This window comes from Xenia sp. Carnegie-2017, unplaced genomic scaffold, assembly GCF_021976095.1.
Source record: "Xenia sp. Carnegie-2017 unplaced genomic scaffold, XeniaSp_v1 HiC_scaffold_4, whole genome shotgun sequence".
Lineage (NCBI taxonomy): Eukaryota > Metazoa > Cnidaria > Anthozoa > Malacalcyonacea > Xeniidae > Xenia > Xenia sp. Carnegie-2017.
Genome location: NW_025813504.1, coordinates 2,031,109 through 2,058,913, shown reverse-complemented (window position 1 = coordinate 2,058,913; position 27,805 = coordinate 2,031,109). Strand labels below are relative to the sequence as shown.

The 27,805-nt window shown below is 34.8% G+C and overlaps 2 protein-coding genes across 3 annotated transcripts; both read right to left on the bottom strand.

Moving 5' to 3' along the window:
• Window positions 1-35: 35 nt before the first annotated feature.
• On the bottom strand, window positions 36-14,119 carry LOC124455497 (twinkle mtDNA helicase-like). The gene is made up of 16 exons (XM_047006126.1): window positions 12,959-14,119; window positions 11,507-11,680; window positions 11,105-11,158; window positions 10,776-10,912; window positions 10,416-10,572; window positions 9,566-9,687; window positions 9,391-9,436; window positions 9,012-9,083; window positions 8,093-8,149; window positions 7,578-7,712; window positions 3,727-3,800; window positions 3,077-3,191; window positions 2,371-2,453; window positions 1,927-2,026; window positions 1,651-1,773; window positions 36-893 (listed from the first exon to the last, which is right to left on the bottom strand). The coding sequence occupies exons 1-16, from the start codon at window positions 13,313-13,315 to the stop codon at window positions 165-167; spliced, it is 2,535 nt and encodes an 844-aa protein (XP_046862082.1). The 5' UTR covers window positions 13,316-14,119; the 3' UTR covers window positions 36-164.
• Window positions 14,120-14,216: 97 nt separating this feature from the next.
• Window positions 14,217-27,646, bottom strand: LOC124455498 (X-ray repair cross-complementing protein 6-like). 2 transcript variants are annotated; one of them, XM_047006127.1, is made up of 24 exons: window positions 27,181-27,646; window positions 26,946-27,027; window positions 26,751-26,852; window positions 25,659-25,733; window positions 25,116-25,163; window positions 24,315-24,369; window positions 23,916-24,006; window positions 23,357-23,435; window positions 22,798-22,821; window positions 22,585-22,668; window positions 22,084-22,163; window positions 21,854-21,937; window positions 21,247-21,343; window positions 20,481-20,543; window positions 19,980-20,031; window positions 19,469-19,557; window positions 17,838-17,966; window positions 17,470-17,581; window positions 16,998-17,081; window positions 16,040-16,117; window positions 15,849-15,958; window positions 15,432-15,515; window positions 14,587-14,702; window positions 14,217-14,422 (listed from the first exon to the last, which is right to left on the bottom strand). In XM_047006127.1, exons 2-24 carry the CDS (start codon window positions 27,015-27,017, stop codon window positions 14,266-14,268), a joined length of 1,965 nt encoding a protein of 654 aa, XP_046862083.1. In that variant the 5' UTR covers window positions 27,018-27,027; window positions 27,181-27,646; the 3' UTR covers window positions 14,217-14,265. The 2 variants fall into 2 exon arrangements, with proteins under 2 accessions (XP_046862083.1, XP_046862084.1); XM_047006128.1 differs by lacking the exon at window positions 27,181-27,646 and having other exon boundaries at window positions 26,946-27,151.
• Window positions 27,647-27,805: the final 159 nt, after the last annotated feature.

Sequence of the window (27,805 nt, the reverse complement as noted above, 5' to 3'; positions counted from 1 at the left end):
CAATGATTATGGTGAGAAAGAGTTCAGACGTTTGATTTCGAGTAGCTACTTAGAAGACGTTTTATTTATGAACTAGTTTGGAATTAGACCACTCTGAAAACAATACACATATCTTCTCGGGTTCTACAATTACATAAAATCTAGGAATTTGTTAGTATTTAACATCACTGCAAGTATACTTTGTTTATATCAAGTTGTTTTACGGATATTTTCTTGCTAGTTAAAGATCGGCGACTAAGTTGGTCAGCGGAGAAACGAGTGGCTTTTGATTTTAAAGTTGTCCCATTTGGATTGTCGTTTCTTTCAACTTTTACCAATGACTTTGCCGTGAGAACTGAATTTTCATGTAAATTCTTCCTATTTGTATCATCGTTTTTGTTTTCAGAATTTGACTGAAAAGTCACACCATTTTTAATTTCATATTTAGCTTTATCGCTTCTTTCTGTAGCGTATGGTTCTTTTAAACTTGAACCGCTTGAACGATTTTTTGGTAACGCCATCTTGTTCTGTGATTTTGTAGTGGTGTTTTTGTCATTTACTGTGATTTGCAAGGCTTTGAACTTTTGATTTTCGTTTTTTGAATCCTTTAATCTCTCCTCAACTGAGAATGTTTTGGACTCACCGACTTCATGAATATATTGGTGTGTTGAATTTTCTTTGCCAGGCTCTATCTCACTTGAAATTTTGAAGCTTTCGTTATCATCTTTGGTTTGTCCACCTCGTTTCCCGCCAAAATAGGTTTTTGAAGGTTTCACACTTCTTAAAAATTTATTTTCTTTTCTTGAAGGCACAAGTGAAGAATTCTTGTTCTGATAAGACGACATAGTAAGTGAATCGGGGTCAAAATCTAAGAAAACTTTACCGAGCGTTCCATCAAAACGATTCTTAGTCACCTAAATTTAAAATAACGACACAAAATAATTAAGAAGTACACAACAAAGTGTCGAAAAACTCCATAGATGGGTCAGTCACCAAATTACAAACTCTGGCAACACCATAGAAACAAGAGTGTTAGCGCATTCGCGTTATAAGTATAGTTTGCGTTGTTGTTCATTTTAATATTCTTAGCTATCATGCGCCATTTTCCCGAATTATTTTTTTATGTAGCTTCTAAAAACTTGTTATTTTGGGCTTTTTACTTCAAGATTGAGAATTATTTAGCTGGTATTGTGGCCGTTCCTTGGTGGTTGCTTGAGATGATTAAAGTGCCATCAAAACAAAATGTCGGATGTGCGTGCATGTTTCTTTCAAAAAGTCAAAGTATTAATCCTCGTGGTTTTTTGGATACCACAAATTATCAGCGTTAACTATAAACACTCATTTAAAAAAACTATCGTCATGTAATACTCTCACTAAATAGGAAATGAGCTATTTTACAGCGTAAAAACATACAAAAACAAAAACCGTAAAAGCAAAAGGTGTAATTACCAGCTTGATTTATCTAAACTAAGGAATAAAATGCTTTTTCACAGGACGAAATTCTTCCGTAGCTACCAAAAACAGCCCTTATCAACGACTTCAACCTTTTACGTCGCGTAAGAACTGCTAACAAGATTCGCATGTTAAACGAAATTCGTCAACACTCTCAATGAAAATTTCTTAACGTAAGGAACGATAGTTTTTACTTATCCAAAAAGTTGCGTACAATACCTGCAAATACTTTCCACCGTTCTTCCCCTTTTTATCCTGCAAAATAACGACATTGTCTGCCTCTTGACTAGCTTTTGCAGAACCAAAAATTGAGGCTGTTTGTAGCTCTGCATCGTCACTTTCCTATACAAACACGGACTTTCGAGTGTATATATTCATTAAGAGATAATGGAAAAATCATCAACATTGTTGCATAAGGTATCATAAAAATAGTGGCAACCTAAATATATAGTGAAGGGGGAGGGTATTTATTACAATAATAAGCGATGATATTACCTTCCTTGGATGAATAACAATCGTCACGTGAACATTCTTGGATGTTGCAAACTTTCGAAACTCAGCTATTGCTACATTTTGCGCGTGAAAGCGATCTGGACTGAACATAAAATTAGTGCATCATAAGTACTTTATAAAGAAAATGGTTTGAGCTCGTGAGTATCATTACATGTATGTAGATGTACATCGTACAGGTTAGTTGGTCCTGAGAAGGACTGTTGTTGTTGTTGACTGACGTTTCGACAACCTTAGCGGTAGTCATTTTCAGAGTCAAAAGAGTTGGACGATCTAAATCTACAAACATATAAGTACTTAGTTAAGGTGTTGTTGAATTTCAAAATAATGTCCTTATAAATAGTCCTTTCAGTGTAGTTACTGTATTTATCCAACACAAAAATAACATATTCTCATCAATTACTCCCACAACCACAGAAATGAACAAACCTGTAAGCATTTGATATCATAAACTGAAGATTATCCACTATAACATGTTCTATGTCATACACGTAAGCTGCATGAGACATTGTCTGAAATCATTTTTAAAAATTCACATATCAGATTTTAGAAATCAAAATCTCTATATAAATAAACATATCAATATCAACATTCAGATCATGGCTCGTTTAAAACAAAAAACATCGGTGATTTCGAATATTGAAATAACTTATTTTTTGGTTTGTCAATGTTTCAACAAGTTTTAAATTATCATTAATCATTAAATAAATCACTAAATCCTTTTGCATTCAGAGCACGGTTTTTGTATAATTCAATATACTATATTCCTGATTATCACTTAATTGGACGAAAGAACAGTTTTTGGTTTTATTTGCGCAATATAATAGTTCCCAAATAGCACAACGAAATTTTTCGGCAATATGCAATCTCACATGTTGCATTATATTATGTAAGTAATTCGTGTTTCATCAAACCTGTTATTAGTGATAATCGCGGGTGAAACGATCAATAAAGAGTTTGATTGGTTCAAGAATAATTTGTTTGATTTCGCGACAGTACAGGAAAATCAGACTTTGAAACTCGGGCTTACCTTCGTTAGCCACAAAGTAGCAAAAAAAGCAATTTAGAGTATTGACTAATAACGTTGCAAAAACTTCAATATAACTTTAAATAGTACTAACAACAATGCCAATACCTCAATAACATCTTGTAAATTTTGTGCGCCATAAAAGCTCATAAAATACATTGGAAGCATATCAAATTTCTCTGCCCAGTAGTTATACTGAAGTAAATTCTTCTCAAGATTCAAGCTGTGAAACAAAAGACATTTTCGTATAGTTCGCAGAGTGGATTATTTTTACATATGTTCTTATGATTAAAGACATCAGATATCATGCGTCATGCGCAGTAGCGTAGCCAGCCTGCAGATTTTACTTCCGCTGTTTAAATGGCGAAAGATTACCATTTTTCATTTCTTTAGAAATCTATTGTTCTTAAGGTCAGTGAACACAAAAATATTTTTGAAGCGGGAGTAAAAAGTGAGGCTGGCTACACTACTGGTCATGCGTGAACCAGAAAATAAAACGAAATAGAATTAACCATTTGAGAGATTTATGAGACACATAATCAAGCAATTGAAACTTCATTTTTCGCTCTTTACAGCGCAATCTCGTTTTCATCATGCATGTATTGTAATATTAAGCATACATAGCTGCCTATCACACTAAAAGAAGCGCAATACAGCAAACCTTTGCAGTCAGGAGAGGTACGCAGTGGCATTTTTATTTGGATTCTCCACTGATAAAACAAAGTTGTCAAAATGGTTTAACCGTGAAAGCATCTTACCCTGAAAACTGACTCAGCATTGCCTTTGCCAATCTTACATTACGTACTTCAAAACTTCCCCATAATGTGTTTACCTGAACAAAAAAAAACTCGTCAAAGTCAATAAATTAAATACAAAGCCAGTGACGAAGGTGGAGGATTTAAAAGCCACAGGTAGCTACAAACATGGAAGCTCTACATTTTATATCAAAGTCCAAAAATAACTCAATTAAACCACATCACAGTAAATAGGAATTCAGATGAGGAAAGGCACCAGAGGACGCACTTTTTGCAAAACGGTTGACAACGAATGAACCGATAGTCTATTCAGTAATAAAGTAAATGGTTTGAACCCGGGAGTATCGTTACATGTTTGTAAATGTAGATCGTCCAGGTTAGTAGAGTCCTGAGAACGACTGTTATTCTATTCAGTATTAACTATAAGTCTACTCAGTATTAACTATAGGGATCCAAGGATAGTGCAATGTTTCGAAATAAAAACGTTGCCTTTTGACTTTTAATTTGAATCAAACATGAAATGTTTAATACATTCATTTCATTTCTTCGTTGACCCCCATTTAACCATTTAATTATACTTACGCATCATGAGATGAACGTCTATTGAATTTATGGTAAATGAAAATATTTTTAATAAACCTCACCAGCTATAGCTTATTTAAATAGTTGTACACGGTTTACATGTAAACAATTTTCTTTTACTCCACAGTGCAATGTCTAGAGTTGCGTATTGTCTACTTTGCTTTTATACGTATTGTGGAAGCAAGCCAGGACGATAATGGTTATCGAGGTACAACAACATGCCATGTGACTGAAAACCTGCGCAGTCACTCGTCCAATTAGTGGAGTTCATACCAAGTAACTGGATCTTATTGCAGTGCTCTAGCTGGGAGTGACTAACTCGCTGGGTCATAAACCATTAAAAAATCATCTATAGTCGTGACAACAACAAATTACATCTACTTACACCAAGTAACTCGCTGGTTCAGTCTTAAGCTATTATGAAATCGTATGAGCATGTGCGGTTCACTGGACCAATCCACTTTTCTGTCGGTAGCCATACGTGTGAAAAATAAGAGATCAAATTACAAAATTCGGACAATCAAATGGTCGAACATAGTATTGCTTATGTGGAACAGTGGCATTATAGATGCTTTTGAGTTTTGGGGCAATTGTGAATTTTGAAAAAAGCCATAGCATAAATATGAACTATTTCGCGTTAGAAAAAAGCATAACGATCAAAGGAAAGCTTGAAAACTGGCATGTTGTCGCACTAATGACTGGCATGTTGTCGCACTAAGGATTGTTACGGGTCTTTACAGCCTGACTTAGATGTAGCCAAAATCGGATCTGGATATTCTTTGGTAGGGGGGTTTCTTGCAATGAAATTCATACTACATGCATGTACGTAATAAAATAGACGGCTGTCTCTATGCGATCAAAAAAAGTCCTTTGAATCCGATTAGTGTACTGTTTAATCGCAAAATAATTCGAGAAGTGAAGTTAATTCCTAGATTTAATCATGAAAATATTGTAAGGTAAAAAGAAATTTACTATCCAAAATGAATTAAAAGTTTATGACATAAGGATTCAATTTAGACGATAAAATGGCTTAGCTTATTAAATGTTACCTTCGTAAAACTACTTTAAAAGTAGATAATCCTTACATGTTTGTAGATCGTCCAGGTTAGTAGTCCTGAGAAGGACTGTTTTGTTGTTGTTGACTGACGTTTCAACAACCTTAGCGGTAGTCATCTTCAGAGTCAAAAAAGTAGTCATAAGATGACTACCGCTAAGGTTGTCGAAACGTCAGTCAACAACAACAAAAACAGTCCTTCTCAGGACTATACCAACCTGGACGATCTACATTTACAAACATGTAACGATACTCCCGGGTTCAAACTATTTACTTTAGATAATCCCTTATTATCACGACGCCCATGGATGCTTTCGTTCATGATTATATTCTAAAAGGAGGATCTTGTTCATCACGAGAGAGTTATGAGTTACATTGTAAAAGTTACATTGCAAAAAGGTAACAAGTAAAAAAACGTACAAACATGTTTAAAGATGGTTTAAATTATAAGTTAAAAAGGCAGAAGTTGCTTGAGCCTTTGCAGTATCGTTGCATGTTGTAGTTTCTTTTATGAGAAGAATTCTTGTAACGATAAAAGACGAAATTCGAAAGCAAAAAACCCCGTTTTAGGTCCATGCTTCCCGATACTTTCATAAGCGTAAGGGCACTAGAACGTCTCAACGTTTGTTAACGTTTCGGTAGGAGATTTCGGCCCCTCCACGCTATTCTACTTGGGGATGTCAATAGCAAGCTTCCGCCCATCAGATCCCAAGATCACCTGCAATAGGCTTTTCATGGGGTACGCAGGGAGAGTGAGGTCGCGACCGAAGTCTGGGCCCCTGAGCCACTTCATACCTAATCGCACCCAGGCTTCCACTGCAGGTTGACATCTACTATATGAAGTAATCATTTGGAAAATATATACATAAATTCAAAGGCTTACGAAAGTTGTGGTGTGATTGACTTCATTACCACGTATGCTCAGATGATTTCTTTGATAATTTGCAACTAAGTCAGCTAATTGCCACGAAAGTTATGCAAGTGCATCTAGTTAGTAGTTGCCATGACTATCAACAATTGTTTAAGTAGATTGCGCATGCTCTAGCGCTTGCGCAGATGATTCTTTTATTAAATTGTTACTAAGCATTCTATTTATTTCAAAATTGTTGTTAGTAGAAGCAGTTGGTCGTTACCATGACCATCAACTTGGGCAGCTGGTTAAGTTGATTACTGCGCATGCTCAAACATACTGGGCATGCTCAGTTGATGTATTAGAAAATTTGTGACTGAGCGAGCTATTTACGCCATAATCGTTACTAGTACATCCAGTGGGTCGTTGCCGTGACCATGAACTTGGAGAGTTGGTGGAGTTAACTATATAACCTCATTTTAATTCTTAATTAATTTGAAAATAGTGCTTGTAGATGCGCTGAGCAAGTTTTTAATCATATATTTTTGGCATGCTCTTTGTCTTGTTAAGCTTGATTTAACAAATGCATATCACACTCATCAACAATTTGTTACGGCACTCCTAATATCTGTAACAACGTTAGATCTGCACATTGCATGTCATATCCAAGCTTTCCTTTCAATTAACGGAAAATGGCTTTTATTTACTCTTACACCTTCTGCCTTTATAATTAGTCGTTCTGGATTTCTAAAATAAGATTTGCAAATGCCCCAAGAGCATCTTCTTTCCATTTTTATGCCACTATTCTACATATACAATACTATGTCCGACCATTTGATTGATCTCGTATTTTTGACACGTGTGTTTACCTTCGGAAAGGTGGATTGCCGAGTTCAACGTTATTAAGGTAATAACGGTTAAGACCTAGTAGCACTAATTTTTCAGTAAATAGTTCGTTTTGAAAATTCATTTGAGAAATTATCTGCGAACATGCAGTCTGCTTGATTAACTGTTCGAGTTCGAAATCATGGCAATGGAAGAGCTCACACTGTTTTCGTAATAACTGGCTTATTTTATCACATCTTATTATCGAGAATAAATCGAGTATTCCAAAGAATAATCCTTCACAGAAAAAAAACATTCAAATATTACAAATTTACAATAGAGAAAACGATCTCTCAAAATTTTGATTTTGGCAATATGTCTAATGAATTTTTAAAAAGAATAACTAAAACTGAACATAAATTGCATTCACCGCGCCCGTGCAAAATTGTGCACTACACTATGTTTCACTTGTTTGAATGTTCCCCACTCATCACAATACTGCAAAGTTTGCACAAAATAGGACATAAATTAAACATTTCTCACCCCTTGAATGCAAAGATCCAAAGAAAGTTCACTGAGCAATGTCGTTTTACCAGTTCCAGTCCCTCCAGTAAACACGGTGAGTTCACCACGACGGTGACCTTTTAAAATCTGGGAGAGTTTTGGATATCGAGACCACTGCAACATGGAAAATTAAAAACAATAGTTAACAGTTCACACCCCCTGTTCCTCATAACAATAGTCATAAGGAACAGGGGGGCGTAAAAAATACAATGGCTAAAACATTGTTAACACAAGCAATTTATACTTGGAATTTTCTACTTATCCGATTAAACGCTTAGCAATACGTTAACGCGAAAAGAATAGAGAAAGAGAAGATTAATAAAGATGTATTCAAAAACATGTCGATAGACATATGGAGTATTCATAAAAGGATAGCTTTGCAGCATGGAACAGTCATACGAGAATCTCAAATCAAGGAATTATTGTAGCGCCATATTTCCTAACAAACCTACATTCGTGACCTTATCAAAAATTGAAACAGGGCAACCGCTGACCTTTACTCCTGCAACTTGATCAGCGTTACGTAACTCATTGTACACGTCATCACGAAGCTGTAATGTAAACAAAACTCAAGTCGGTACTTTCATCTCGTTTAGAATATAAACAATACTTGATAAGGAAATCAGATTATCAACAAAACAACGGCCTTACTTAGGAAACGATCCATCTGTAATTGGAATTACAAAATTACAATTCCTCAAAGAGGCTCAAACATCGGAAAGAAATGGAAAAAAACTCATGGGAATTTTGATATCATTCCAGGGAGGCTAAAAATCTTTTATGCAAAAATAAAAAGTTTCAGGGGAAAACAGTGTCAGTAAAAAACTTGCAGTTTAAAAACAGTCCGGCTTAAAATGAACCAGAAAACTGATCTACTCAAATTGCTTCATTGAATGCCCTAATTAAAAACACATGGACCTATATACGTGGCTGAAGTATAAACCGACAAAGGTTGATTTGCTACAACTTGAAACATGGATTCTTCCAAGGTCACTGAAAAGCTAGTCCCAGACGCCGCAAATGACCTAACAAACGCCCAAGAGTTAAAAAAATCCAACAATTTTAAGGGGGGATGGGGAGGTGATTGTATAGATACGGGCGTTTAATAAAAAGGATTGTATTTCATTTTTATTAGTGTGTCTATCACTTAAGTGTAAAAATGTAAACAAAACGACAACTAAATACACATTTTATAAGCCCAATCCACAATCTTCAATAACAATGATGTTATAATAATGTGGCAAAGTGGAGGAAACGTCTCTTAGAGAAGGGCGTTTATAAGGAGAGTAGCCCCTACTACAAACTTATGCTTCAACGGGGGCGTTTATTTAAGAGGGGCATTCATTGGACAATATACAGTGTGACATGAAAATGTAATTGTATTCTGTTGATGAAGAGGAAGTACGTAGCTACCTGTTGAAATGTGACGATTTTCTCATGACTGGCTGCTTGAGATTTGGAGAGAATTGACTTCAGATCACAGCCCTAGGGAATAAATGTACATGGTAAATGAAATGAAAAATACTCAAGTTAATCTTAAGCAAAGGTTTCAAAGCAGTAAAATTAATGAAAAATGGGTTCGAGTAATGGGCAGTGAAGGATCCAGCCTAAGGTAAACTAAAATACATTAAAAAAGCTCATCAAAGGGGAAAATCTACTCTTTGGAATTTAAAAACCAACAACATTGGTTTTAAATAGCGTCTACGTAGCTATAACATATTCAGCATAAATCTGGATCCTCAACTGCTGGGTCGCACCATTCACCGCATTCAGAAAAAATTATACAACAAACTTTATTTAAAGCATCCAGAGCGCTGACTGGTCCATTGTTATCCGTTCTAAAATTGAGAACTCTACGTTTAATAGCATACGTAGCAATTCACGATTCAAGAGAATCATGAAATGGAGAGAGGAAAGTATACAACTGTAAATATGTCGATCACTAATAACAGTGAATATAAGTGTACCTCACAAAATGGCATCGTTGAATATTTAGTTTTCGTGCGAAACTGTTCGCAGCCTGTCTTGATCTGACGTCATTTCGAAACCATAAAATGATTTTTTCGAATTGCTCAAGGTGTGGAAGCACCTACAATATTTTTTGTAAATTCTTCAGACCAAGAAAAACACCTTTTTCATAAAATGGTATCGTGTTTTTTTTGATAAAAAGTACACATAAAATTTAAAACTAAGCCAATCCCAAAACGACTGTGGAAAACGGATCACGCTTTTTAACTTCATTGCATATCACTGTTCTGTGATATGCAGTGAAGAGATTAGATCAATTTTGACAAATCCGCAAACTAAGAACAAGAAAATATGATAGCTCGTTTCAAGAATGGATTCCACCTACACTCAAATTAACATTTGAATAAAGCATGAATCAGATGGAAATCAAGTAAGCCATCGATCTTGAATAACTTAATTTACCGTCATTAATCGTCACTACAGTTTTTAAAGCGTCACTACAGTTTTTAAAGCGTCGCTACAGTTTTTAAAGCGTCGCTACAGTTTTTAAAGCGTCACTACAGTTTTTAAAGCGTCACTACAGTTTTTAAAGCGTCACTACAGTTTTAAAGTCACCAAGTTTTAAAGCGTCACTACAGTTCTTAAAGCGTCACTACAGTTTTTAAAGCGTCACTACAGTTTTTAAAGCGTCACTACAGTTTTTAAAGCGTCACTACAGTTTTTAAAGCGTCACTACAGTTCTTAAAGCGTCACTACAGTTTTTAAAGCGTCACTACAGTTTTTAAAGCAGAGCAATTATTCCATGTGTAGTCCTAAGCCCAACTGAGTCAAGTATTACTCATAACTCACTTCGGGAGGCAATGATGAAAGTCCTAATGGAAGCGAAATGGCAGGAGATGACGTTGCCTGAAATACAGCCATTGCGTCAAACTCATCTGCCGTAAGAACAATCTCTCTGGCGTTCGTCGGTACAGTATGCCATCCAAACACGCTGGGTAAACCATGTCTGCGATGTAAAGTGATTTGAAGTATAATCAAGGAAAAACATTTCAACAGTTACTTTCTACTGTTCTCTTCAATTTTGGTGTTAGCATATTAAAGAATTATTTGGAATAGTCCGAATGACTCGTTGTATAATATTTTAACGGAAATATATTTAACAAAAGCTGCCTAATCATGTATGTTACAAATTTTAAGCAGACATTTTACCTTGGTTCCAGTGCAACATCTTCCTCTTTCGTTCGCACCTTAAAAAGCTTTATCCCGCACAACTTATCTCTCTCGTAATTAAACCATGGAAACGCAAGACATAGTTGCTGCTTTTGAGAGCCATCCGGAGACGAAAACTAACACAAAAAAGAACATTTGAGTCGAGCTTCATACAATATTTTCCTCAAAATCATGAGGGCTTATTGGTTCTTAGCTCTTAAACTTTACGTCATAAACACTGTTAGAAAGTAAAGTAAACGCGATTAAAGCACTTAATAAAAGTCAATGCCTTTAGGCAAGGGGGAATGGTGGGAGTGATGGCGAAGTACCTTGTTCAGTATGGTGTGAACCTTGTACAGCTTCATGGTTTCAGATGACAATGACTAAAATAGAAAACATACTCAACTTTAATGAAATTTCATCAGTAATTAAGATCGTTATTCTTTCTAGTTTTCAGGATGATAAAAAAAGCAAAGGGCATTTCACATAATCACATACCACATGTTACACAAAATTAATAACATCAAACTTTGTACACAGACGAATTTAAAATAGCATAGCAAGCTAGTTTTTTCAGTTCTGTCCAATTTTTTTTCCTAACTATGAGAATACACTATTTCAAATTTGAGCAAGGTAAGTTTTAATTTTCCAGCTTTAAATGGTAGCTTTTTGCAATGTTGAGATGGCAATTTAAACACCTGGCCGTCATTTCAGAAGAAAATCAAGTCTACCTGTATTTCAATTTTTCTCAAAATATATTTTCTTAACGAGTCTGTACATTCATCAAAAGGTTTTGTATTTTTCCAAAGATGTACAACTTTCTCAAGGGTTCCTGGGTTATCATTACTTGCTGTTATTTCACTCTTTTCTTCATTCAAAGGATGCTTTTTCTCACTTATCCACAACTAGAAGCAAGAAACTTTGAATATGATATATGAACAGATTAACCATAAATATGTTAAAGTAAATGGTTTGAGCCTGGGAGTATCATTACATACCAACTTGGAACAAACCCCCCTGAACAGATCACAGCAATTACCGGCAACTTACAAACGACTTATTCACAATACAAACAAACAATCAACTAAAAACATTACACTTCACACTAATTCACAATGACAATACAAAATTGACACCTTCACATTACAACTACAAACATCACACTTCACACTAATTCAAAATGACAGTACACAATTGCACCGACCCATTTATTGTACACACAATACAATGACGTAAGAACCAGATAACACGTATGGCTAACCTGATGTTTACTCCTCATTTGACTCTGAAGATGACTACCTCTAAGGTTGTCAAAACGTCAGTCAACAACAACAAAAACAGTCCTTCTCAGGACTATACTAACCTGGACAATCTACATCTACAACACATACATATGTTCATATGTTTTCATTTCAGTGGCCATTTTGTGAATTCTCAAACTTGTGCAGGTGGAGCACTTCATGCATACAACTTATCATGGTAAGCATGATAAACACATGAAATAAACAAGAGACTACTTTCAAACTAGCCTGGTTGGTTGTCTATGGTTGGTTGTATATTATTACCTGTGTATAACTTAAATTGATAGAGTGTAAATAAAAACTTGCAGTCAAGCAGACCAGCTTATGAGCCTTCAAAATACTTTTGCAAATACAAATTTAAATAAAAGTACTTAAGACTAAAGTTAATAACCATTTAAAAGGAGCAATTTATAAGAAATACAAATTTACAAGAAAATAGTGAAATTGTGGAAGATTTCTATACTTGTAAAGAAATACATAATTGTGTTTCTTAACAATGTAGTCACAAATAAAGAATTTATAAACACATCTAAAAATTTTGAAAAAATATTGACACCGGTCTTTAACAAATCAAGCCTGATTATAACCATGCCATTTTATCATTTCATTATCCCCCAAACGAGTCATGTTGAAATTGCACCCAAATGTTGTAAGATATTTATAGCTGCCTGTTCTCAGGGAATTGTAGCAATCTGCTGAGGGAGGTAAAAATTATTTTTCATTGGCCCAGACTGGAAACTTTGTACATGGCACACCTTACAAGGGGTGCCTATTAAAACCAATTTCAAATTTTGGTCACAGGTTTATAAAATTTCCAATTTGTACCATGCACAATGTGTCATACACATCTTGCACATAACACAACAGTAAAGTAAGAAATACCTTAAGTTGACTCCATGTTCCCGATACACCACATGTATTGCACACATTAGAACCAGTTGTTTTGTTTACAAACAAGCTGTAAGATTCCTTTCCACCTTGCTTCCTTGATGTCGCACTGTTTGTAGTTACACAAAAGGGACATTTTGCTATAATAGTTGTATGACCATGTTGGTATTCTATGTCTTTCTGCTTCAAATAACTTTCTATTGTTTTGACTGTTTGTGGCAACGAATCCTTTGTACTCGATGATAATGAGCTCATAAACATACCGTGTTTATTTATATTATAAACAATATTGGACATATAACACATATTCTTGATGTAAGACGCTGAACATCGAAGCATAGTGGAGTACATATTTCGAATAAATCAACGACATTCACCAATTGCTACACGTGACATGGTAAAAAGCGCGCTCGAGCCATTTCAAAACACACCTTAGCCAAGAAATCTTAATACACTTTTACATTTCACATTGACATTATGTACCACGTTTATACATTTACCAATGTTGCAAATTAGCTCATATTATTCATGTTCACACTATGTTCATCACAATACTTTTAATTTTTATGAATGTGCAAAATTCGATGGCTAAACTTCAACCATTCCGGAAGTTACCGAGAAACGGAAATTACGGCACCTTACAGTTTGCTTCAGCTTGTAAAAAGGTGTGTAGATTGCCTTTGCTTGAAAAAACCTGTCCGCTTCGAGAAGTCTGAAATGTGAGGATCGTAATTGGCTGGCCGAAAATTGGACAATGCTTGTTTAAAGTCAAACCCGCAATAACGGTGATTCTGGACGCTAGAGTCTGGACGCTAATGTCAGGAACATCACAACTCCGCTTCACCACATTCCTTCATTGAATGATAAGGTTAGGAATCATGGCCTTAGCTAGAACGTCAATTATATGGTGTATATTAATAAACGCAGTTTTGTCCGACGGAGTTCTTTTAAAAGTGAATTAGCTTCAAAAAAACCGGTCGGACACTTCTAAATATATGAATAGTCAGCACACTACCCCACCCCAATTAACGTTCTAGCCGTGTAGCCAAGGCCAAGTAGCAAAAGTTTCATTTTGGGGCATTTGATGTCCATGACATTTATCAATGATCTAAGTTATATGGCAATGTACATTAACAAGTAATGATGAAATAAGATTAGTTTTTTTAACGTTATATGAGGTAGGTGAAAAGTTATTTAATGCACCCTATAATTGTCTCGTCGTTCAAATCTAGACCTGAAATGATTATCCAAGTTATCAGGATCAGTTTTATTCACTCGAAAAATGTTAAAAATGGATTACATTACACATTTTTCTTCGATTTTTCAAAGATAAGATTTCCTTTCCGGTAAAAAATAATCCTAACTTTGGTCTTTAACGACTTAATTAGTGATATTTCAACGAATGCGGCTGATGCAGTGGTTGAACGAACCAAACGAAATACTCCATCGGTTTCTGACCTGGCGGGCAGTAAAGAACATGTTGATTTGTAGGAAAACACAACGAAGGTCGACAACGATAAAAAGCATGCAGCACAGGACTTCAAAACCAAAGAATACAAATCACGCTGCCAAATTGATACCAATATGGATTGTGAATACATGTGATAACATGACGTTCTTACATATTCGAGAAATGATCATTTACAGCTTCTACAAGATCACATTTCTTACTTCCACGACATTTGATGTTGTTGCATTTTACAAAGTCTTTCAGGACAGGAACAGTGAGTTTTTGCAACTATGGACGAAACAAAAATGATTGCTTAAGTTTATTACATTGATGTAATGGAAGAATTGGGCTCAATTGTTTCAAATAATCAAGACATCAAAAAAAACTTATCAAAGCCAATAGACGGACTTTCAGGGGAAGCAGGAGTGCCACACCCCAAAGATCAGATTTCGTCAACCCTTAAACAAACTGTCCATGCACCACTCTGCGAAACATTTTTATCCCTTCGTGTTTTTCTGGGCAATGTTTCAACTTTCAACACAACCTTTGGTGGTTACACTACCGGACCGCCACTAAAATGTAGACGTCATTGTCCTACGTCATTTTCTTATCAGCTCACCCCCCTAAATTTTTAGCATCACCCCTGTAAAAAATACGAAAATCCGTCAGCGACAAATCACATTGGCATGCCAAACCTAGTGCTTATGTTTCTATTGACAACAGTCTACTTTAATGATCATGTTAGCAGTTTTACAATAAGACTCCACAAAAATTTTATTGTTGTAAGTGAGGCAAGCCGACATCTTGAAATGTGGTAAAACTGATGGTAATTACAATATTTGCTTCCTCTGTTTTTCTTTATGCCATCAGTCAAGATGACCTAACCCCCTTAACCGTAAACCTAAACCTAACCCCGACCCTCACCTTCAACACGGTAGCTAAGCATCTAGTAAACAATCATTTTACTGCGTGGCTTCGAACTGTACAATCTATGCAAACCTTGTTCATTAGACAAACCTTTCCTGTTCTTGCCAACTCTTTAACATCGACTGCTTCCTCATTCTTTGCTCGTTTTGCAGATGAACTGGACGCACTAGTTGCCTGAAGTGCAAACGACAATACATCGAACAAGAGTGCTTTTAAAATGAGAGTTTACTTTTTCAGTAAAGACTTTGCACCGCTAGCCAGGGCAGTATCGTAACTATAACGTTAAGTGAGCGAGTCATGGGGTATGTTACATTCAGTTTTGCGTCATATATTCAGTTTCGCCCGAATGAATGCTTTTAAATGAGTTCTTTTTAAATCATCACCATATTGATGGAATAAGCATTTAAATTCAAGTATGATGCTTTAATAACCCAACACATATAATGTAAACATGAATCATATAAGCCATTACCAAAACGTCTTAACTTTCATTTGAAAAAGCTTTACCTTTGTTTTAGAGGTATTGCCATCAGGGTTATAACCGTCAGGAAAGACAAGATCTTTAAATTCTGTAGCCAGATTACCAAGTCTAGCGTCCATCTGTGTTTTATCGGGTTCTAAACAGTCAATGAACAAAACATCTTGAGAAAAATGGCATGAAATATTTTTCCCGTTTTAACACCACTTCAGACAGTAACCTGAACAATCTTTGAATTCTTCAGCGGTTTCTTTATCCAACGCCAAAGCTTCTAGACTACGATAATGTTTCTGCAATGCTGTAAAAAAACTCGGCAAATTGATCGCATCAGAAAAAAATACTGCAAAAATGCGCAGAGGCGCAGCTAGAACGTTAATTAGGGTGGGGTGGGGTGCATATTCATATATTCAGTTGAGCCCTACTGATTTCTTTTGAAATTCAATTCACTTTCATAAGAAATCAGTAAGGCACAACGGAATATATTTTTAACGTAATATAATTAATGTTCTAGCTACGCCTCTGAAAATACGTTTTCTGTGAAATACATTAGGTTGCAGTATTTCTGCCATAACTAAATTCATTTATAGGTTAGGTGAGAGTGGGGGTTGGGTCGAGTTTAACGTATATTGAAAATTACCCTTTCCATTTATAATAAAATTTAACATTGTTATTTATCGGTGGAATGTATTTGAAATCACTAATACACAAAACAACGAAAATCACAATAGTTTTTAAGAACTTATTTCAACAAATAACTTTATGGGCAAGCTTTTCAGGAAAACTTGTGAACAAATGGAATTCCCACCAGGGTGTCATTAAGAAAACTTATATTTTACTAACGAAATTCTTTAACAGCTCACTCATATCAACACTCAATGAGTACAACACCCAGATCGCTCGCTCGCTCCCTCTAATCAATGGGAAACTCATTTTTGAGAAAAAAAATAATTGAAACAAACAATCAGTGGATGGAAAAATGACATTTTCAATATTTTTTTAGGTGATTTTGAAGCCATTTATACTCATTTAGTATGAGTGAGATTTAAAACACAGGCGTAATTTTGTCATTTTTTCTTTATAGCTAGACTTCAGACGGTTCAGTTTGAGTTATGAAGACTTTATAATTGTTTTCAAATACTATTTCAGGAAAATACTGGAGCATTGAAATATATACGTACAAGGATTTTCTATCGCCATAGGATCAAAGTTTACGGTGAGAGCCTTCACAATTTCTTTAGCTTTTTCCACTTGCTCATCTTTCACTATATAAAAGATGATTATATTGTATCACGTAACCGATTAGGTTGTTCTTTCATAAAATCATGTTTTAAGGGATGAAAAGCATAAAATGCTTCATCTTAAATGAACCAATAAGCTTTTAGCGATGCCACTTCATTTCCTGCAAATAAATTGCTTGCAATTCGCAATTTAAAATTGCAAAACAATAGTTGCTTGGATGTTGCTTTCAACGCTACTTCAAATATTTATGATAAAAACTTGGTGAAATTGTCCTTCAAACTTTATGGCGTTTAGTTCAGTTGTTTGAGCCTGTCAGTACAAGTTATAAACAATCGATTTACTCACAAAAACGTCTTAAAATAATACATTTATTTTAAATGCAGCGGTAAAAAACTTCCTTAAATAATTAACCTCGTGGAAACTCTTTGTACGTCAACTTCCTTAGATCTTCAGCAAACGGAAGATAGATAAGATGAAAACCCGGTGGAGTGATTTGCAAGTTTTTCTCGTTCTTTTCTTCCTCCTAAAAAAAATGCATCACAAAGTGACTTCAAATATCGTCACATTACATAAGTTTGCAATTAATTTCAGAAAAAAAAAACCAATAAAAAATACATTAATGGCAACAACAAAACCATGAAAGTATTAAATTAAATAGTAAAACCATCAAAGACAACAATAATAAAACGATTAAAGACAAAAGCAAAACTATCAAAGACAACAAACAACCATTATGACAACAATAAAACCATCAAAGACAACAATAAAACATGGCTTACCTGAGGTAAGAGAGCACACAATCTGACAGATGCGGCTTGTCGTTGGACAAAGCGACAAATAGCGACTAAGTCTTTCGCAGAACACTTTTTTAATAAGGCAGTAAAAAGACAATTGCTGCCTGTCACAGACTAAGAATGCAAATGCTCAAAATTAGAAACCTAGCAGCAGGGTAAAAAGCCTGCAGACTTACTCTCTCTAAGTAAATTCTTAAGTATCACCATTGTTCATTTACGCTATCGGAACATGCATCAAAGAAGGACTCATCTAGTTTGTAGACCAAGCCTGAGACGGCATTTATTTTCTTTTCAAACTTTAATTTTGCGTGCACGGAATTCAAGACAGTAATTAAAAACAGTCCATTATATAGGGCCGACAATATGAGCCCGGACAGCTGAGATTTAGCCAAGAGTTAAATGATATATATAATATAGGCAAATTGAAAAAATCTGATACTTCTCAACTGTAAAATTTATATGTTTATTCTGTTTGAACTTAATATGCATATAAACATAAAATTACATCAACCATATGTATAATGATTTTCACAATTCAAGAACTACAACAGGAATTATTGGAGCTAAATAAAACTTTAAGCCTGAGGCTTTAACTTTTTTCAATGCGTCAAAATCTTTTCACGTTTCAGTTAATCCCATGCAGCAAACCAGGCTAATGAATGTTACCACTCACAGCATAAAGTCAATAAGCGTGTCTTGGCATGATTTTTAAAGATATGATTCCATAAAATTCATTTACTTAAAGTCCCTTTCAACGAATGATTGTTGTAACTTGTAATTTTTCGCAGTTTCAACAAGACACGTACCGAGCTGGGAATGCAAGGAGACTGACACCTTTCTCTTTTTAAAAGTAAAGGTAAATTTTTATAAGATAGATGATCATCTGTTTTTTGAAAAGCAGTCGCAAATTTTTATGCTTCTGCCATAAAGAAAAGCATTTCATCCATTTAATTTGGAACTATCGTGTGATATCCGTCTTATAAACTTAAGAATTATGATTTCCGAAAAGCGTAAACGGGCATTGTCTTTAAATAATTAACTTCGTCGATTAAATACATAACTGAAACAACCATCTCCCGCTCCAGTTATCTGAGCACCCTCGCTACGACTCTGGTGTCAATCAAGCGTATCTTTAAACTATTTCTACGCGAGACGACACGCACTGCATGCCATACAAAAAATTCGAGCTAGTCAACCTAGTTGTCATATTTCTTATTTTGATATTTAATTATAATTGGGACGATCTTTAATTATGACTAATATACGAAAATCTAGAAACCAGATTATAAAAATTCAAAGAAATAATTAGGTAGAGGGAGTGGACAAAAAATTATAAAAAATGGCATGCATATGGTTACTTAAAAACATCAATAGATGACTTGATGGAAAAGAAAATGCTTTAATTTAGCTTATTCTGGACAAATTCTTAACTAAAGAAAGCATATAATAGCTTTCATTGACGGCTTTACAACATCACAATGATCCAAAACACACACATACAGTTGTCTTAAAATATCACACAAATAAATAAGATTCAAAAAATCGATAATTTTCTATGCATGGGGACGATTTTTTGTCCTCCCCCCGTAACTCAATTATTTTTCTAACAAGCTTGCCTTTTCGTCAGGGTAAATGAACAGTGATGGTCGTATGTGATGATAATGCTTCAACAAACTTCTTTTCTTAAATCCCAACAACGTTAAGCCTATTTCAAAGAAAAGGAAATACGAGAGACAAAAGTATGTAAATGGAGTTGCGCAGTTTGTTACTATAATACTTTTAAAGTAAATGGTTTGAATGGAGTATCGAGTCTGAGTTTTGTTGACGTTTCGCCAACCTTAGCGGTATTCATCTTCAGAGTCAAAAGATGACTACCTCTAAGGTTGTCGAACGTCAGTCAACAACAAAACAGTTTCAGACTATCAACCTGGATCTACATTTTGTATATAACTATAATACTTCATTTAACGATCGCTACATGGCCATTTGGCTTTTGCTGAGGGACAATTGTGGCACTGGCTTTTACTCATAAGCAAAACAGCGCATTTTCGTAAACTAGTCAAACGAAGATCAAACGTAATCAAATAAACAAGTAACGAAAATTGTACTAGAGTAAATTATCTTAACCTCGATTTTCAAATGACTTCATAGCATCAACTTCTTCCTTCTCAAACACGATCTAAAATTTACAAGGGAAAAATGAATAAGAATGATGTGGTAATAAAGTTTGTGAAGAGAATAGAGGGTTTTCATAGGTCAAAGCGGTGAAGTTGGTAGGTTACACCAAAGTACATATAATTCCTCTCATTTTGTGGGATTTTTTAACTTCATGGCGAGCGATGAAAACACCCAGTGCTGTAGAAGTGGGGGGGGCGCTTGGGAGAGACGCCCCCCTTCTACCCTTGAAATGGGTCATTTTTCATAATTTTATGGCTTCAGCTACGTCAAGCGAGCCCCCCCTCGGATAAATTTAGTTCTGTAGCACGGAAAACACCCCTCAGATAAATGTCTGAAAAACAGCTTCTTAACACTTGAAAATTATTTCCTACTGTCCATTCCTAGTCCAAGAAAGGCCTTGGTTCGATTCCAGTTCACCGACAGCCGCAAAATTTAGAGAAAGCTTCTTACCTTCTTTCCACCGAACATTTGATAATATTTCAAATCCGAGGGTAAGAGCTCCACACCGGTCGTCTACAATAACACAAAAACGTGAACCTATTGCTTAACATGTTAATGACTTGCGAAACTGAGCGTCCTTTTATAGTATGCAATGAGGAAGGAAAAGAGAGGTGCAAATAATCACACTGCTTTATACAGCAATAAACATTACACAATCAATAAAAGCATTGCTACAATCAAAGGGGTAGGATTTCACGATTCTTGCTTTTCCTCTCTACTGCAAAAACTTAAGGCAATGTGTTGTAACAAACATTTTCAAACCCAGCCAACAATTACAGGCAAGAAATAAGTAGCACAATCCCCACCACCACCACCGAGCCCCCTCCCCCAAATAATTTTTAAAGATTTAAAATCGTGGCCAAATCCCTAAAGTTACACCTACATCAGATAACTTTACTGTGCCAGCAGACACATTAAACATTGTGTGAACATGTAGGATTAAATATACGTAGGGATCCTAGCATTAAATTTCTGGAGATCAAAATTTAAAAGTATACCAATAGGGATGTCCTGGAATCTCCTTAGCAATCTTATGAATTGAAGACGAGACTACCCTCCCCCAACCCAATATTTAATAACACGATTAACACATTTGTACGTATCCTGTTGAAAACTTATTTAGAGCCTCTTGAACATTTATATAATAGGAAAAGCAGTATGAACACAGTCTCGCTTGATTTTAGATGAAAACATAAACGATTTCGTAGGCATTTACCTCGCAAATCAATTTGGATACAGTTTTAACTTCTTCATTTGACCTGCTGTCAATATTGACATGTGAACTTTTTACAGCCGTACGACACAGACTATACCTGAAACATTTCAAAAAACATGTAAATAGCAATCAGTAATTGAAGAGCAAATTTATACGGATGTATTTAGCAAAACCAAAACATATATTACTATTAAAAAATATAAACAGCTACTCGTGTCATGTGTGCGATGAACTCATACGCAGATTCAAATTTTGTCAATCAACAGATTTTTTTGCTAGGTAGTTAATTTCGCTGCTAAACAGTACTGGGTATTTGATTGGTCAATTAATGTTAAGTACTGTATAGCGAGTGGAATATCGTCACGTGACATTTATTTGGATAAGGAAATGGGATTGTTGAAAAAATCATGCCGAAATGAGAATCAATCAGCACAATTCACCAGCAACAATATTCACTATTACCACAAACTACTCATACATAAAGTCTTGCATTGCATTATTCATTACTGAAAAGGTAACAGCCAAAAGTGAGTACGACTTTATTACACGGAAGTGTTGAATTGCACAGGGTACCCAAACATATGTAGATAAAACGTTACATACGTACACAGAAACACCTAAACTAATTCCCTCTCCAAGATTCCATGGTAATCTTGCTACTGGCCTCTTTCGATATTGTTTCGTTCGGGTTCTAAACGAGAGATAAAGTAGCCTATGTATAAGTTCATCTAACGAAATAAAATTGTTTTCTTCCAACAGCACCATTTTCTTCAAACTCACTGACGTAAGGCGTATACCATGCATGAAATAAAAATCATAGAAAACTACGACATAAACCTCATCAAAAGTTCTTCAAATTTCTCTGCAGGATCTGGCATTGTCGCTTTTTCGTCTTCGTCAATTTCAGCAACAATATCCTTAAATAATAAGATAATGTGTATTACATCGTCATGGCAACTACCAACTGGATCTACTAGCATTGACTTCGATGTACTTAGTTCGCCTAATCGACAAAATATTAGGAAAAATTATCTTCACATGCGCAGACCGATGGAGCACACACATAACAATCCATAGTGCATGGCAAAGATTACATAGAAAGTATCCACTAAAAAACCCCACTTTATCATGAAATAAATGCCCCTGCTAGAGATTCAACTTCGCTAGTTTAGAATGCATTACCAAAACTTAGTTTACATAAAAATCGGGATTTGAATGCCTGCAATAACAAATTTCTTTTATCTCATTTCGTCTCATTTATATTATTAACAATTTTGTCGTTGTAAATTGAAAGAAACACCGATAAAAACTTTTAATCGAACTAAGCAATAATTTCACCTCATAAAAAAGATTGGCGTCGAATTCCCCGACACTAGGCTTGATTGGAATGAGCTCAATATCGATTCCAACGTTGAATAAGTCCTGTAGAAATGTTTGAATACGTGTAAAAAATGCAAATGCGCAAAATACAAAAAAAAACGCTTCTGCAGGAAAAGGTTTTTCTTCGGGCATAATTATTATGACTGTGACTCAAAAGACAACTCGACAAACCTTTGCTTTTGTTTTCGCTTGCCTCTGAAACAAAAAAGTTGGATAAAGGTTTTAAAGTTTGTTCAGATATTACGTAACGTAATAACAATTCTTAGCACATGCGCAGTCTGCTTTTCTTGTTCTCATAGAGGAACCATGTTGCATGAACCTATGATTATGCTTTTCAGAACGGACTGCAAATTTACGTAATAAACACGTTCAAAAGTTGCATAGGCAAATGGGACGGTGGAAGGGGGTAAAGCCAAAACAGTTCAAAGATTGAAAAAGTTGTATAAATCTTTAACGTTAAGCGAAAATACGACGGAGCCTTCTTTGTGAGTTTGGGAAAATGTTTACTGCAACCCCCAATAATGATAGCTCCCCAAAGCTAATGAAAAGTTGGTTATATTTTCATCATGTAATAAAACATAGTTGTCTACGATTCATAGTTGTCAAATAAAGCAAACCACGTTATGGAGTACAACAAATGTGGCAAACGTAGAAATTATTCCGTGCTCTAACAAGTAAAGCTGAAGAGGGCGGAACAGTATGTATAAGACAAAAATAACAAGCATCAAACCTGTAACGATGGGTAATCTTTGTGCGGGTCGTCATTGTTGGTAAACAATAAAATACGTTTCGTAGAGATCTTCTGCGGACTGAAAAAATACATCAGTCGATTGTTTTTTGTCGAGGCACAAGTAAGGTAAAATAAAGAGGGAGAACCTATTTACATAAACAATGACTACTTCAGTTAGTTCATTCATATGATTAAGGTGCATATTTTTTACAGTAACTAACGTTGTCTGTGAATTAAATAAACCAACTTCGTCGTATTTATGCTGGTGTACGTAAGCATGGGTGTACACAAGTCCAACATGACAAATGCAGACTGGAATTTCTTTCAAATCAACCTTACTATTTCATTAAGAGAATGAAAGCAAAATAATTATTAAAAAATAATTATGACTTATACTCCAGTCACATGACCCACACGTTCGTTTCACGATTGCTCAAGCTTTGTATGTAGCTATGTATGTAGCTATATCAAAAACTAAACAAATTTACTTGAGCCAGCGATGATGTAGAAATTTTTTATAATTTCTCCAAAACGTTCATGCCGAGAGTTAGTCACAAACCTGAGGGAAAACATGTCGGAACAAATCCAAAAGACATCGTTTAGAGAAAAGCCAGAACTGTGACCAAACTTTCCAGTTGAATGTTCAATATCTATAAGGCAAAGAAGTTTGAAAAAGGCAAAGAAAAAAGCACAGAAGTTTGAAAAACGCAAAGAAAAAAGCAAAGAAGTTTGAAAAACGCAAAGAAAAAAGCAAAGAAGTTTGAAAAATGCAAAGAAAAAAGCACAGAAATTTGAAAAACGCAAAGAAAAAAGCACAGAAATTTGAAAAACGCAAAGAAAAAAGCACAGAAGTTTGAAAAACGCAAAGAAAAAAGCACAGAAGTTTGAAAAAGTTAAAGAACGGCGTTCAGCAAAATAGGCGTCGAGTATAAAATGGCAATTTTCATGTGACAGTAACCTTCATAGAGTTCTTCGACTTCCAATACTCTTTGTCCATCCAACATGTCTAGATTCTAACATGAACAAATAATATAAACAAAGATTTTCACGTTCTTCGTGCAACCTCTTATATTGTTTGGAATTTACATAAGTAGTTACGCAATCAATTATTCATTCATAGATCACATGTAATGATTTTACAACAGCTTAGAAAGAACGCATAAGCAATATCTAGTTCATCCTATTGGCATCACTCTGTAGGTATAGTATACTCTGTTCCGGTGTGTTAGTTAAAAAAATCAAGACTATTTGCAATAGAGCAAGGAGTCTTAGCATTTATTTGAGGAATTAAAGTAGCTACTCTGACCAGCAAAAAAAATTTTATTGGTGCTTCAAAACTAGGGTAAATGTCTAGCCTGTCTGTATCTGTTGAAAAGTTTTAAATTGGTCAAATGTTTCCATGTTCATGGAGGGTAAAGTGGGTTAAAACGCAATTACAAGAGAAGGCTTTCACCAAATTGAAAATCTTTCATCGTCGATACGTTAAAATTTTTTTTTCGCTGGTGGGAGGGTACTTTGATGTATGAAAATGCTGGAAGATTAGGTATCATAGGAAAATTTTAATTTATTCATGCAAGGTTAAAATATACACTTAAAGAATTTTTCATACATCGAAACTTCGTTAAGTGACAAAATAAATAAAAATAAACTCAAACACATTGTCACTTGCTTAGATTTTGAAATATACATAGTTCATAGCTTTAAAAATTTCGCTATCCACTTCATTCAGTGTAGACAAATTTTGCTCACATAAACTAACCTGAAAGATGTATATGTTTTGGAAATTGCCAGGATTGTGATGCTTCTCCTGGAAATATAAATTTGTGTTATCCTTATCTAACGTGACGTTGTTCAGTTTTTGGTGTACGCATATGTTGCATTTTGTTTAGGGGATTGAACTTTTCTAAAGAATATTTAAAAGTACGAAATACGTGCATCGAAAAAGTACAAAAACGGGCTTTGCTAAACAATATTTCCTGGATTTTCAGATAACAAACCTGGGAGGCTTGTCTAGGCTGATCAATTTTATGGTTGAATGAAACTCTTTCTCTATGCTTATTAAACAAAGCAGGAAAAAAATATTTAAAAATATATGCAGATGAATGAATCTATATTTTGTAGGGATAGGTACTTTAGGGGTGTGGGTGGAGGCAGTACTAGCCTTGCTTTAATTAGGCATTTATTCTAAAAACTAAATGATCATATTTAAGAACAAAATACATACACTCATTAAATCAGAGAGTTTACTTGTTGTATCACGATAATTCTATCTGTTTATCTGAAAATTTTATAATTTACTTACTGTGCCAAAGAAAACAATTCCAAACAGATCTTTCTCATTGGCAATAATCTGATTCTTCATTGTTGATACTGCACACTGAGAAACGACCACAAATATATTTGCAACAAAAATCATGAACAGACTAGCTTGGGCACCCAATTATCAGTATTTGGGGATAGAAACAAACAATCAATAAAATAAATTAAACCAACCAAATTGACAAGGGTTAGTTTTGTTAATGTGAAAAGCTATGAGATTTTAGAAGAAATGAGCTGAGCTTATAAGTGTTTGGTATATTCTGGTAGTGGTAGATGAATAACAATATTTAAACATTTTAAATAAAAAACAATATTTTTGAAACTTCTATTTTGTTTAAACAAAATTAAGTTGAATTCAACTTAATTCTATTGGTCATCTTCAGTGCGAATGGATAAAATATTTACAGTGTGGAATACATTAGATAAAAATATGCTATAGTGAGATATTACTATAGCATATTTTTATCTAATGTGAATATAATAATTACTTACAAATTGTTATGAAATAATGACCGGATGCAGGATGTGTGTAGTAGGTAAGTGAGAAAAGAAGGAAGTTACACATTGAAAGATTGTGTTGAAATGTTGGACTTGTTTGTTAAGGTTATGTTTAAGTTTTCTTATGTAAAGAGCTTATTTGGGGTGTTGTGAAACTGGAAGAAGTGTATTTTGATTTGCATTCAGGACTTAGTAGATGTTTGTAGTTGTGTGTGTTTTAGTCATAGGTGTGTGCCTTTGATTCTAGTGGTTAGATGTCGGGTGGTTTTACTTTATGTAGCAAGAATTACATTCTGCACAAAAAAATTTATATACCAAGTTTTGAAAATATTGTCGATTATTAAAATGTTTAATTAGTATTGTGCTGATAAGATCACATGGGAATAACAATCTGTTTCACCAATACATATATTTTTAATTTTACTAATAAAGCATGCAGCCTTTGGACCAGGACCCTTGACTTAAAAGAAACATGGTAGAAAATTAAAATCAAATCAAAATTTCCCCTATCAAATATCCTGTAAATTTATTGAAACTATTCCTAGTTTGTGATATATTAAACTGTTCAAGATTGTACCTTCATAACCAACTGAAAAGGAGTTGCCTCCTCTAGGGTATCAAACATTGACTTTGAAAAATCAACAAGAAATATTAAGCCGTCACGACTACCATGCGATCCCTAAAACATGAGAATTGTATTTCGTTATACAAAAAGGAAATGCATGTAGAAATACATGGAGCATTGTGGCATAATAATGAACCAAATTAATACCGCAGAAGTAGCATCATCACCAATTTCAACTGTTTCATCCTCATCATCTGATCCCAACCAAGACCAACTCATTTTTAGTAACCTTTTAACGCGTACAGTAATATAAAAAAAAGTGCACTAGCGTAAACGAAGTTGAACTCCACTAGCATCACAGCTAACATACTCCAGCTTATTTATTCTGATCTCAGTAATTTTAATTAGTCTTCACGTAATCTACTTACAAATCCTGACTTACTTTAACAAGTTTTACTTCGAAAGAACACGATTTCTTCCGTTCGATAAAAAATTGACATTGTCACATTCAAGGCTTTTCACACAGCTTTATCACCATGAACTATCAGCCTTATCAGCCTTCGACAACGGAAGCAAGGCAAGGAGTTGACATAGGAACATGGGATATGGGTTAGCTTTTGTCTCCATATTTGTCCGTTTTCACTATTCTCATTTTTTATTTCCCGCGAGAAATAAACAATTTTAAACAAAAAACTCTGACGTAGCTGATGTCGTGTCCACTGTACAAACCAATGGGACAAACAAATGAGACAAACAGGTAAAAGATTGCAATTTATATTGTTTTGTTGTTGCCTACGTTAGCTGCGTCAGCATTTTAGTTTTACTTTCTCTGTGTGTGAGTCAACACATCAAAATAACTAAAAAAATGTTTTATTCTTAGGATTTCTGGAATATAACGTGATTCGCATTTTCAATTACTTTTTTAGACCAAGTAAGTTTCGCAACTAGAAAATCATAATTGGTTGTCATCAGACAATCGTTCTCCCAGTCTCCCACTATTACAGTTTTCCCAGAGGGTTTTCCCTAGTACATCTTCCAATAGAATGGGCTAAAAATATCGCTATTAC

What these genes read in the sequence shown, in the direction of transcription:
- LOC124455497 (XM_047006126.1), bottom strand. Translation starts at nt 13,315, where the DNA reads ATGTACTCCACTATGCTTCGATGTTCAGCGTCTTACATCAAGAATATG. An exon ending in GAACATGGAGTCAACTTAAG is followed by an intron (nt 11,681 to 12,958) that starts GTATTTCTTACT and finishes TCTTGCTTCTAG; the next exon opens with TTGTGGATAAGTGAGAAAAA. An exon ending in TTCACACCATACTGAACAAG is followed by an intron (nt 10,913 to 11,104) that starts GTACTTCGCCAT and finishes TTTTTGTGTTAG; the next exon opens with TTTTCGTCTCCGGATGGCTC.
- LOC124455498 (XM_047006127.1), bottom strand. Translation starts at nt 27,017, where the DNA reads ATGAGTTGGTCTTGGTTGGGATCAGATGATGAGGATGAAACAGTTGAA. An exon ending in ATTAGTTTAGGTGTTTCTGT is followed by an intron (nt 21,344 to 21,853) that starts GTACGTATGTAA and finishes GAAATGTTTCAG; the next exon opens with GTATAGTCTGTGTCGTACGG. An exon ending in TATCCAAATTGATTTGCGAG is followed by an intron (nt 20,544 to 21,246) that starts GTAAATGCCTAC and finishes GTGTTATTGTAG; the next exon opens with ACGACCGGTGTGGAGCTCTT.